Genomic DNA, 12,959 nt, shown 5'->3' on the forward strand with positions numbered 1-12,959 from the left:
ATTTGCCTCCGTTCAGCCTCCATTCCGCTCTGGAGGCGGACACCAAAACGCTGCTTGCAGCGTTTTGATGTTCGCCTGACGAATGTAAGTCAATGGGGACGGATACTTTTTCACTGACACAATATGGTGCAGTTGAAAACGGATCCGCCTCCCATTGACTTTCAGTGTAAGGCCTCATGCACACGACCGTTGTTGTGTTCCGTGTCCGTTGTTCCGTTTTCGGTGATTTTCTGCGGACCCATTGACTTTCAATGGGTCCGTTGAAAACTCGGATAATGCACAGTTTGTCATCCGTGTCCGTGATTCCAGTCCGTCAAAAAAATATGACCTGTCGTATTTTTTTCACGGTCAACGGTTCGCGGACCCATTCAAGTCAATGGGTCCGTGAAAAAACACGGAGGCACACAAGATTGTCATCCGCGTCTGTTTTTTTTCCTATCATCTGCAAGGCAAACTTGACTTTGATTTTTTTTCCACTTTTCATGTCTGGTGATCCTCCAAAAATCAAGGAGGACACGCGGAAACAAAAACGGAAACGGATCACGGAGCAACAGAACTCCGTTTTGCGGACCGCGAAAAAATAATGTCGTGTGCATGAGGCCTAAGTCAAAACGGATCAGTTTGCACTTTCATGAACAAAAAATAAATAAATAATAATTTATTTATTTTTTTTGTTCATGGTAATGCGAATGGATCCGTTCTAAACGCATACAAGCGTTTTCACTATAGGTGCGGATCCGTCTGTGCAGATACCAGACGGATCCGCACCTAACGCAGGTGTGAAAGTAGCCTTAGATGAAGATCAGATCACATTTTATGACCAATTTGTGCAGAAATCCATATCATTCCAAAGGGTTCACATTCTTTTTCTTGCAACTGTATCTATATAGGAATTCATGGAAAGAGCTGCAAATACTAATCCATAATATACAAGAAAAGAAATATGTGGAGCAAAAAGTAAATCATGTACAAAGAATATCAAGGAGAAAAGGTAAAGAATTGTTAATTTTTTTCTACTCAGTAGGTCACACCTTAGAACCCACTTTTCTACCTACCCAAAGAAGGGGTCACACATGAGTTGCGATTTTATGTTTTCAAGTGGCAAAACTTGCATCATTTAAAAGCCCTGACAATTTCCTGCATGCACCACTGCATCAAGTAACTGGGCAAGGGCAGAAGCTCTGATTCAGTGTCAGAAGTGGGCACCTCACCTGCAGGGACAGGATCCCAAGAGTGAAGAAGTCCTGCTGATGAGACACATCGATTTGTTAAAATCGATTCACTCATCTCCATCCTGCAGTCATACTCCTTTCCTCTTGACCACGACTTCTTGCTTATCTAGTGAATGTATGTTAGCATAAGAGATAGATGTGATATTTTCTGCCCAAGAACAGAGTCAATTGATAAGTAAATCAATTGCTGTGCACTATTACTTTCAATGAATGTGATCGCCCACACTATGCTGGCAGCACACGGGAATATGTGCTGCCAACAATCCATTATTCTTGCTGCCACATAAAAGACGTGGTCAGGTGACAAACGATTGGTGGACTGTGGGAACCTGACCATGGATCCATATGAAAGGAACTTAATATAACAGCATCAGACTACACAGGCATTCTTTCTTCTCTGTTATTTATGCACTGTATGTTAGCATAAAGTAAGAGGCAGATGGAAGAAAACATGACTGCTGGATCAGACTACATAGAGTCTATTGTCTGTTATCATAGACATGCATAGATCTGCATAGGAGCTGTTGAAATAAAGCAAACCGTTAAAGAGCATCTGTCAGCAAGTGCAGCTTCAAAGGACTGGCTGTAGCACTGGGAGCACAACTAACACAATAAGGCCTCATGCACATGACCGTTCCGTTTTTTGCGGTCCGCATAACAGGGCTCCAGATGGCGACCAAAATGGTCGCCAATGCGACTTAGAATTTACAAATGGCGACAAGACTTTTTAGTCTTGTCGCCATTTGCGACCAGACCCGCCGCCACAGCTCTGCAGTTGAACACAGCAGCGAGGCACAGGAGCTGATAGTTCTTTCCCCCCCCGCCGATGTTCTTCTCAACAGCGCAGTGGAGGAGTCTCTCCCTCCCCCTGTGCGGCTGCCGCCACCAATAAGAAGAGAGATGGGAGGAGGAGGGGAGGGGCTGAGGCCACACTACGCCACCAATGAAGATAACTGACCTGTTAATACAAATACAAGAGGCGGGTGCTGGAATGAAATAGCCGACACCCGACCTCTATGACAGGGAGCTGCGATCCGCTGCAGTTAACCCCTCAGGTACCGCACCTGAAGGGTTAACTGCCGCTGATCGCAGCTCCCTGTCATAGAGGTCGGGTGCCGGCTATTTGATTCCGGCACCCGCCTCTTGTATTTGTATTAACAGGTCAGTTATCTTCATTGGTGGCGCAGTGAGCCCCACCCAACACCCCAGTATAATAAACATTGGTTGTGCAGTGCGCCCCCCCCCCCCAACACCCCAATATAATAAACATTGGTTGTGCAGTCGCGCCCCCACCCCCAACACCCCGGTATAATAAACATTGGTGCCCCCCCAGTATAATAAACATTGGTGGCGCAGTGCCAATGAGGGTTAAAAAATAAATAAAAAATGAACTCACCTCCTCCAATTGATCGCGCAGCTGCCGGTCTCCTGTTCTTTCTTCAGGACCTGTGGTGACGTCACTTAGCTCATCACATGGTCCATTACCATGGTGATGGATCATGTGATGTATCATGTGATGTACCATGTGATGAACACAGTGATGTCACCACAGGTCCTTTGACAGGTCCTGAAGAAAGAACAGGAGACCGGCAGCTACGCAATCAATTGGAGGAGGTGAGTTCATTTTATTTTTTAACCCTCAATTGACCTACTAAGCATTCTGTATTAAAGAATGCTATTATTTTCCCTTATAACCATGTTATAAGGGAAAATAACACAGTGAATAGACTTTCATCCTAGCAACCATGCGTGAAAATCGCACCGCATCACGCAGCCCCATTAACTTCTATGGGGCGTGCGTTGCGTAAAAATCACCGCTCATGTGCACAGCCCCATAGAAGTGAATGGGTCCAAATTCAGTGCGGGTGCAATGCATTCACCTCACGCATTGCATCCGCGCAGAAATCTCGCCCGTGTGAAAGGGGCCTAAGGGTGAATAGGACAAGGGTTCCAGCCCCTAAGGGGGCTAATAGTAAGTTAAAAAAAAACAAAAAACAAGACAAACACTAAGGCTACTTTCACACTTGCGGCAGTGTGATCCGGCAAGCAGTTCCGTCGTCGGAACTGCCTGCCGGATGTGCCGATCTGTATGTGACTGAAAGCATTTGTGAGACGCATCCGGATGCGGATCCGTCTCACAAATGCATTGCAAGAACGAATCCATCTCTCCGCTTGTCATGCGGACAGACGGATCCGTCTTGTATCTTTTTACACATTTTTACCGGATCCGGCATTCCGGTATTTTGAATCCGGATCTGGCACAAATACATTCCTATGGGGAAAAATTCAGGCAAGTCTTCAGTTTTTTTTTTTCGCTGGAGATAAAACTTGATCAGTCAAAATGACTGAACTGAAGACATCCTGAACAGATTACTCTCCATTCAGAATGCATGGGGATATGCCTGATCAGTTCTTTTCCGGTATAGAGCCCTTGTGACGGAACTCTATGTGGGAAAAGAAAAACGCTAGTGTGAAAGTACCCTAAAATATTAAGTTTAAATCCCCCCTTTCCCAATTTTACATATAAAATATATAAACAATAAATAAATATACATATTACATAGCGCTGCGTCCGAAAAGTCGAAACTATTAAATTATTAAAAAATATCCGTAACAGAAATAAATAAAAACCATCCGATTCGCCATTTTTTTGTCACCTTGTCACCCCAAAAAATAGGATAGGACTGTACTATTATGGGCCGAAAATTTCATAAAATGCGAAATGCACGCAGCTTTTTTTTTTTTTTTTTTTTCGTGGTATTGAGTATCGCAATAGTTTTTTATGGTGACGAAAGCGAATCAAAAGTTTGGTATCGAAACAACCCTACGCCGATATGATCGGTGTAGTGTTGTCACGATACCAAAATTTTGTTTCGGTTTCAATTTGGCGACTAAAAATTTAATTTGGCTCCTAAATTTTTCAGTTCAGGAGCCAATGGCTACTAGGTATTTTTTTTAGTCTGGAGCACTGCATAAATATAAAAATTCATATATCTCTGACTATTCAACTGAGAGAGAAAATAAATATACTGTTTTACTTAGCATGATCAACCCTACTAGTCAATATGCCTGGTTTAAAAGGGCTATTAATGCTGATAGATGCTTGTTGATTAAAGGGTTCGCCTCCCATATATATTGATGAACTTTTCTCATTATAGGTCATCAATATCGGATTGGCGGTATTAAACATATTGGTTGGGAAGGTGGTCATAGCGTTTAACCCTTTCACTCACATGGATGTACAACCATAAATTGTTGGGGCAACTAGAATGATTAATAAGGCCTAGAATATGTGCACCTCGAAAAAGAGCTTACATTTGTGAACCATCCTTTTTTGAGTCCTCATTCTGTGAATTCTCCTCCCCAAAATCAAACCGGTCTATCAGCTTCTGACGAGAAAACAGAAATACCAAGCACAATTAAGCCTACGTAATAGTGATACATAGGAAATGAAGTACTGAACTTTCTACACAATGTATAGATATATCTGCAAAAATAACCCAATATGCACACAAAATAACACGCACCTAAACATTAATCCTTAAAGGTGTTTCTAGGATTTTACTGTTGATGACCTATCTTAAGGATAGGCCATCAATATCTGCTCTGTGAGGGTCCAACACTTTGCACCCCCACAGATCAGCAGTTTCAGGGTTGCTCCAGCACCATAAATACACCGCACCATCCACTGTGTAGTGCAGCCCTATTCCCATTTACCTCAATGAGAGAAGCATTGCAGTAACCAGCTCCATCCACCAGACAATGGAGGGAGTTGTTCAGGCACTGGAACTACTGCAGAACTGCAGATTGGTGGGGGTGCGGGATTTCAGAACATCACAGATCATATACTAATGACCTATCCTGAGGAGAGGCCATGGATAATATCCTGAACAACCTCTTTAAAGAGTTAATCGTCAACAGAAACCTTTACTAAGTTCATAATTAAAGGAGTTGTCTTCTTGAGGAAAAAAAACTTTGCATATGGTCTTATAAATAATAGAGGAGATCAAGAACTATAAGGTGAGGTACAAAAGGGCTGTCCAATTGTTCATGGCTCATTGAAAGATGTTCCAGCAGTGGAAAAACAGACCCTTTAAATCAGTGTTAGGAAGCCCTTCCCCACAGTAAAGTATTGTGCATGCGTAGTTAAAGGGGTTGTCAGGGTTCAGAGCTGAACCCTGACATACCCTTATTTTCACCCAGGCAGCCTCCCTGAGGCTAGCTTAGGAGCATCTCATGCTCCGATGCGCTCCCTTGCCCTGCGCTAAATTGCGCAGGGCACGGGCTCTTTTGTTTATCATAACACACTGCCGGGCGGAAGCTTTCGCACGGCAGTGTGTTCGGTGACGTCACTATCTCTGATGGGCGGGCTTTAGCGCTGCCCTAGCCGTTTTACATTCACTTGAACCTTGAAGTGAATGGGGATTCCATAGATGTAGATACAGCTCCCCACCACTGCAGTTGCAATCACGAGCAGGTAAACAGTGAAGAGAAGGCAGTGCTCGTATGAGCGCTGCTTTCTCTTCAAACAGCTGATCCGTGGGGGTACTGGGAGTCGGACCTCCGCTGATCTAAAAAAGCAGACAGACCCTTTAACATCACATATCCTATATACAAATAATGACTTTGAGTTGTACGTATAGTGACCAATCAATTTGAAATGTGTTGCATACATCATACCTTACTGAGAGATACACTTTGCTCCAGTGGGTTGAGTGTGTTCGAGGCAGCAGCTGCCGCTGTTAGCTGAGCTGTAAGGGCTTGCAACTGAACCACTAAGCCAGCATCTAGAGCTTGTAGAAGTGAGGGTTGTGGCTTCTGTTGCTGGACATGCAACGACTGAACCAACTGCTGAAGCTAAAAAAAAAAAAATATAAAAAAGAAAATGAAAAATGAAGAGTAAGTTACAATGAGATGCCCTAGATCTGTATACATTCTGCAGTATCACATGGAAAATCTTTATAAGAGGATTTTTATCTCATTATAGGAGAACTCACACTGACAACAGAAAAGATTCTGGAGTTCAGATTTTGCATATTCAGTCATTTTTGATAAGACTTAACTCCTAGCAATGTCCAGATGGCACCCACTATGTTTATTTCTTGGAGAATGTGGTGGCAGATCCTCTTTAAGGGGTTTGCTATAAATGTTAGATTGGTAGAGGAATGGGTGAATGGACCAAACGACTTGAATACATACAAGTGTATTAACAGTGTAGTGACTTTTGTGGTATTTAAGTATCTTGAACGACCACTAGAGGGAAGACAAAAACTTCTATTACAACCAAATCTAAAACAGGACGTGCCCAAAACAAAGTCAAACGTTATACAGTAATGCTCGGTAGTTTGTGAACCCTTCAGAATTTTAGATATTTTTGCATAAATTTGACCTAAAACTACATCAGATTTTCACATCCTAAAAGTAGATAAAGATAACCAAATCAAACAAATGATTAATAAATATTAGACTTGGTCATTTATTTGCTGAGGAAAATGAGCCAATATCAATCTCTATAGAGTGGCAAAAGCATGTTGACCTTTGCTTCCAGTATTTGGAGACCCCCTCGTGCAGTAATAGCTGTAACGAAACGCAACGAAGCTCAGACAGATGCCCTGACATTTTCATTTACAATTTTCTGGAATAATTCAGAATATTTTGTTCCATCAATAATGGCAAGGAGTCCTGGCCTAGATGCTGCTAAACAGACCCAAACCATGACATTACGAGCACTGTGTTTCACAGATGGGATGAGGTATTTATGCTGTAATGCACTTTTCCTAATATTTTGACTCATTTGCTATATTTGGTTATCTTTTTCTACATTTAGGACCTGTGAAAATTGGATGAAGTTTTTGGTCAAATTTATGCAGAAATATAGAAAATTGTCAAGGGTTCACAAACTTTTAGGCACCACCGTATGGTTGTTTTTAATATAAATAATGCCTGTTAAACAGGACGTTCACCTACTGACATGTCCCTTACCATGGGCATTAATAAAAACTTACCTGCTGTCCCTGGGGGCTTTGTAAAATCTGTGCCACTGCTGCAATGGTATCTGTATTGGTTATCTGAGCAATCCATGGATCAGGTATGCCTTGAATTACATTTGCTGGGGTAACAGGGGTTGCTGGGGTGCCTAATAACAAAAGTAAACCCGAATCAGATTGTAAACAATGGCAGAGTTACATTTGTTCTGTCACAAGCAATACTATGAAAAAATAAATACACAAATGTAACATTTATAAAAATAAATGTAACAAAAATATAGGGAATATTGTATGCTGCAGTGCAATGTTATATACCGTATTTTTCGCCACATAAGACGCACTTTTTCTTCCCCCAAAATGGGGGAGAAATGCCCCTGCGTCTTATGGGGCGAATGCTTGCCGTTTTACATCGCAAGCTGCGATGTAGGAGCGAGCGGGGACTCAGGGAGGGACTGGGAGGAGGATCTGGGGGCTGGCAATAGCGGCGGGGCGGTGCAGTCAGTGTAGTATAGCCCCGCCCCGCCGGTATACTAATATAAGATGTCATATTCATTTATTGGTTATTAAACATGCCCCCTCAGTCCTATTACTACCTTACATCCTAATCGCATCTGTAGAATTCAGGCAGGCCAGGCGGGCGGCAGCGTAACTCTTGTCATGTGCCTGAATGAAGCCGGCGGCGCAGGCAAGTGACGTCAGTGAGAGACACGCCGGCCGCCCGGCTTGGGCTGCCTGAATTCTACAGAAGCGATTAGGATGTAAGATAGTAATAGGACTGAGGGGGCATGTTTAATAACCAATAAATGAATATAACATCTTATATTTGTATACTGGCGGGGGGGGGGGGGGGGGGGGGGGGGGGGGGCGATCTGTGGATGCCACAGTTATGGGCTGGGGGGGTCTGTGGATGTCACTGTTATGGGCTGGGGGGGGGGGTCTGTGGATGGCACTGTTATGGGCTGGGGGGGGTCTGTGGATGGCACATATATAACAGTGCCACCCACAGATCATCCCAGCCCATAACAGTGCCATCCGCAGATCCCCCCCTGTAACAGTGCCAGCCACAGATCCCCCCCCCCTGTAACAGTGCCAGCCACAGATCCCCCCCCCTGTAACAGTGCCAGCCACAGATCCCCCTGTAACAGTGTCCGTCATCCACAGATCCCCCCCATAACAGTGTCCGTCATCCACAGATCCCCCCCATAACAGTGTCCGTCATCCACAGATCCCCCCCATAACAGTGTCCGTCATCCACAGATCCCCCCATAACAGTGTCCGTCATCCACAGATCCCCCCATAACAGTGTCCGTCATCCACAGATCCCCCCCATAACAGTGTCCGTCATTCACAGATCCCCCCCATAACAGTGTCCGTCATCCACAGATCCCCCTCATAACAGTGTCCGTCATCCACAGATCCCCCCCATAACAGTGTCCGTCATCCACAGATCCCCCCCATAACAGTGTCCGTCATCCACAGATCCCCCCATAACAGTGTCCGTCATCCACAGATCCCCCCATAACAGTGTCAGTCATCCACAGATCCCCCCATAACAGTGTCAGTCATCCACAGATCCCCAGTAATAGTGCCATCCACAGACCACCATTAGTTCCAAACCCACAGCACACCTTTTGGTTAAAAATATTTTTTTTATTATTTTCCTCCCCAAAAACCTAGGTGCGTCTTATGGGCCGGTGCGTCTTATAGGGCGAAAAATACAGTATTCACCTTAGCACAGCAAATATAATTAAATACTATATAGCCATAAATAGATTCATGATGAAAAAAAAAATCTTTCTGTCTGGGAAATATGACTGCTATATTCAAGCTGGACGACTGATGCAAGCTCTGTCTGTTGGCCAACGGGCATACTAAAATCATCACGAATCGTCTTATATCAGATGATAGACTGCAATTTAGAACAATAATTCAGAAAATGATGACTTTACCTGGTGTGTTGCTAACAGCTGCTGCAGTACTGGGAAAGACAGGCGTGACAACAGGGGGAGGAATGCCAGCAGCCATATCCAAAAGCGGCTGAATAATTTCACTCCTGAACACGTTATTCTTCTGCCACAGGTTCAGTACTCTTACAATTTTGCTCTAAAAAAATGAGTCAATATAAATACCTCACATGCACGTGACATTATTACAATTACTCAATACTATATTAGCTGTCATTCTGTCCCTTGTGCCAAATATATATTATAGGGGATTTCCAATCAAACTTCAACACTGCAAAATGAAAAGGAATGCAAACCTATAAACTCCATGTCTAACCAAGTGTTGCTTTCAGTTCATTGTAAGGCTGGGTATATAGTTATGTCTTGAGACAAAGGAAAAGTAGGACTCACACAGGTAGAAAAACAGTTAACCCTTTGTGACAGAATGGCTTAATATTTTTAATAAAGACCAATTGAAAAAATGATTTTAGCCTAAAATGAGTAAAATGCAGTCATGAAAAATTTCCCCAATGGTGTACATCAGGGGTGTTTTATTTTGTAATGGAAAAAAATGTAATTAAAATTTTTTGCAGACTTTGCTTATGCCCCGAGTCTCAGTGATATATATATATGCCAAATTTCAAGAAGATTGGAAAAGCCCGGCGCTGCGCAGAAAGAGGAAAGCGGCCGGCTGATTGCGGGAGACGGGATCGTGCAGTGACAAGGAGCGCACAGCCTCACAGCAGGATGTCAATCACTGTGAAGGGAGGAGGGGTAAGGGGCGGGCTTAGCTTGACTTGAAGTAAGGAGGCCGCTGCCCCCTTGACTTCAAGCTGACTCTGAGGATAGCGAAAACACAGATTAAAACAGCGTTTTTATAAAGTATACAACAACCAGTGGAGGAATAAAAAAACATGATTAGGAACACACTGGGGGCTACTGTAAGGTAATGATGTCGGTTTAAAATGTGTTATGTAGGTGACAGGTTCCCTTTAAAATAATATTAAAACTAGACACTAAGATTAATAGGTAGTATGATAGGCAAAACATGTGTTATATTAATCAACTTTGAACTGCCTGCCGGATCGGGCAATCGGGACGGAAACGGGTGGCATTTGTCAGACGGATCCGGATCCGTCTGATAAATGCATTGAAATACCGGATCCGTCTCTCCGGTGTCATCCGGAAAAACGGATCCGGTATTTTATTTTTTTGCATTTTTAAAGGTCTGCGCATGCGCGGACCAGAAGAACGGATCCGTCAATTTTAATGCTGGATTCGGCACTAATACAATTCAATGGAAATTAATGCCGGATCCAGCAAGTGTTCAGGATTTTGGGCTGGAGAGAAAATACAGAAAGCTGGTGCCAAAAAACGTAAGAGGGACTGAACTGATGCATCCTGATGCATACTGAACGGAATGCTCTCCATTCAGAATGTATTAGGATAAAACTGATCCGTTTTTTTCTGGTATTGAGCCCCTGTGACGGAAATCAATATCGAAAAAGAAAAACGCTAGTGTGAAAGTACCCTTATCCTAATGCATTCTGAATGGAGAGCAATCCGTTCAGTATGCATCAGGATGTCTTCAGTTCAGTCACTGTACGGTTTTTGGACGGAGGGTATTTTCTATGTCCAAAATTCCAGGAACACTTGCCGGAATGCCGGTTCTGGCACTATTTTACATTGAAATGCCCCAAGTGTTCTGGAAAAACGGATCCGGTTTTGTGGTCTGCGCATGTGCAGACCTTTAAAAATGTGAAAAAGATAAATACCGGATCCGTTTTACTGGATGACAATCGGAGAGACGGATCCGGTATTGCAATGCATTTGTGAGATGGATCCGCATCCGTCTACAAATGGTATCCATTTGCATACAGACTGCCGGAATCCAGCAACGCAAGTGTGAAAGTACCCTTAAGCACATAGACTGTAAGTAGGATATATATAAAAAAAAATTATCAAGAGAATATGGCCAGACCAGAAAGTCCTAGATAATCAGCAACATTAGGTAAAAAAGAGACAAAAATGAAAATGAGCCTAGGCACAGTTAACCCTTTATCTTGAGATTACAACAGATATTTTTTTAATAGCAATATGCCAACTATTTCACGTATGACTTTGCTGAACGAGAGAATAATTTGTCCTGTCCAACTGCTAATGAAAACATACCCGGAACTACATGCGCAAAAAAATGTCTCTAAATCAACACAGTGTCAAACACTTGATATACCTTGTCATCTGCTGGGCAGCGATACAAATTCTGAAAAGTGTTTATTATGTTATTGCTAAACCGAGGAGCAAAAAGATCCTTCTCTTGTCCAAACTGATGTCTGGACTGCCGAACAATGGAGTCAATAACATAGAGTCCAGGTACTTTGTATTCAGGTTTACACTACAGTGAAACAAAATGAGAAAAATTCAGAGGAGAAAAGGAAAAAAAAACAGGGCACAGATTAAGTATTTATCAGTGGTCAACAGTAAGAACAGAAAACTATTTCCATGTATAATTTTAGAACGTACTCTCATTGTGTAATAGGAGTTGCTGCAATTATATGAACCTTTTTATGCGTGAATATAATCATGATATGTGTAAGTAATTACAATATTAGAGTGAAAGGGCAAATTTATTTGGGAAAACTGTACAATTGAAATGAGGCTCTAGTAACCTGTTGGGCTAGATACAAGATGATATAAGGATGGTCATAGAGGCATACAGGTTCCATTAGGTATCCTGCAGCACATTTACCCACAGACGTTACCTCTAGGCCTGTAGATCCTGCACACTCATAGGTTGCTGAAGCTGGTCCCATAAATGCTCAATTGGAGAGAATTCTGGGAAACCAGCACCCCAAGGAAGTGATGCAATCTGCTGGAGACATTCCTGGGAAACCCTTGCTGTGTGTGGAAGCCCTGTCATGAGAAGCAACCCATGTGGCCACAACATGTCCTGAACATATGTTAGTATTAGGGATGAGCGAATCGACTTTAGATGAAACATCCGAAGTCGATTCGCATAATACTTCATTTGAATACTGTATGGAGCAAGCGCTCTGTACAGTATTAGAATGTATTGGCTCCGATGAGCCGAAGTTATTACTTTGTGAAGTCTCGCGAGACTTCGCATAATAACTTTGTGAATTAATTTGTACTGTAAAAAAACATTTCCCGAACTCGGGTTCAGTTCCAAGTGTTACCTCTACTAGGGGTGATTGACTGTTGTAAGCAATGGCTCCCCAGAACATCACACCAGCAGATGGGATAGTGTGTTGCTCCACAGCAAAGGCAGGATTGAAGCGCTCACCACAGGTCTCCATACTTGAATCTGACCGTTATGGGATCCCAGACAGAACCTGGATTTATCACTAAAGTTGATATGGTTCCAGTCTGTGGCAGTTAAGGTTTCTTGTACAGAACACCATTGAAAACTAAGTTGACGGCGGCTGGCTGTTAATATCAAGAAACGTAATGGGCATCGTGACACCTGCTTGTCTGGAGCCTGATCACCGTGTTTGGTGCCCTCACGTAACAACTGCTCCTAACACATACGTCAGAACAGCCTAGATGGTGGTTCATTGATGTGCCCCCTCTCAAAGTCTGTCAACTGGGCAAAATGTATTCGAGTAAGGGTGCATTCACACGACCGTATAAATGGATACGCATCATTTCAATGGGGCCACAAAAGATGCGGACAGTACACCGTGTGCTGTCCACATCCGCTGTTCCGTTCCGCGGCCCCGCAAAAAATATGGAGCATGTCCTATTCTTGTCCGCGGACAAGAATAGGCATTCTCTAT

At 43.1% G+C, this 12,959-nt stretch overlaps 1 protein-coding gene across 5 annotated transcripts in view; it reads right to left on the reverse strand.

Moving 5' to 3' along the window:
* The window catches only part of SCAF8 (SR-related CTD associated factor 8), a 238,204-nt gene that overhangs the window by 150,028 nt on the left and 75,217 nt on the right, over positions 1 to 12,959 (reverse strand). For 4 of the 5 annotated variants that reach the window (XR_005778450.1, XM_040429389.1, XM_040429388.1 and 1 more), the window contains 5 exons: positions 11,396 to 11,557; positions 9,169 to 9,322; positions 7,238 to 7,368; positions 5,913 to 6,089; positions 4,548 to 4,621 (listed from right to left, as the gene is read on the reverse strand). Coding sequence is in view for 4 of the 5 variants with exons in the window: in XM_040429389.1 (XP_040285323.1) it covers positions 4,548 to 4,621; positions 5,913 to 6,089; positions 7,238 to 7,368; positions 9,169 to 9,322; positions 11,396 to 11,557 (698 nt within the window). In the remaining variant the exon portion in view is untranslated. The remainder of the gene's footprint in view (positions 1 to 4,547; positions 4,622 to 5,912; positions 6,090 to 7,237; positions 7,369 to 9,168; positions 9,323 to 11,395; positions 11,558 to 12,959) is intronic. The other variant, XM_040429390.1, reaches the window with a different exon arrangement.

The sequence above is a fragment of the Bufo bufo genome, chromosome 4, assembly GCF_905171765.1.
Source record: "Bufo bufo chromosome 4, aBufBuf1.1, whole genome shotgun sequence".
NCBI classification, from domain to species: Eukaryota; Metazoa; Chordata; class Amphibia; order Anura; family Bufonidae; genus Bufo; species Bufo bufo.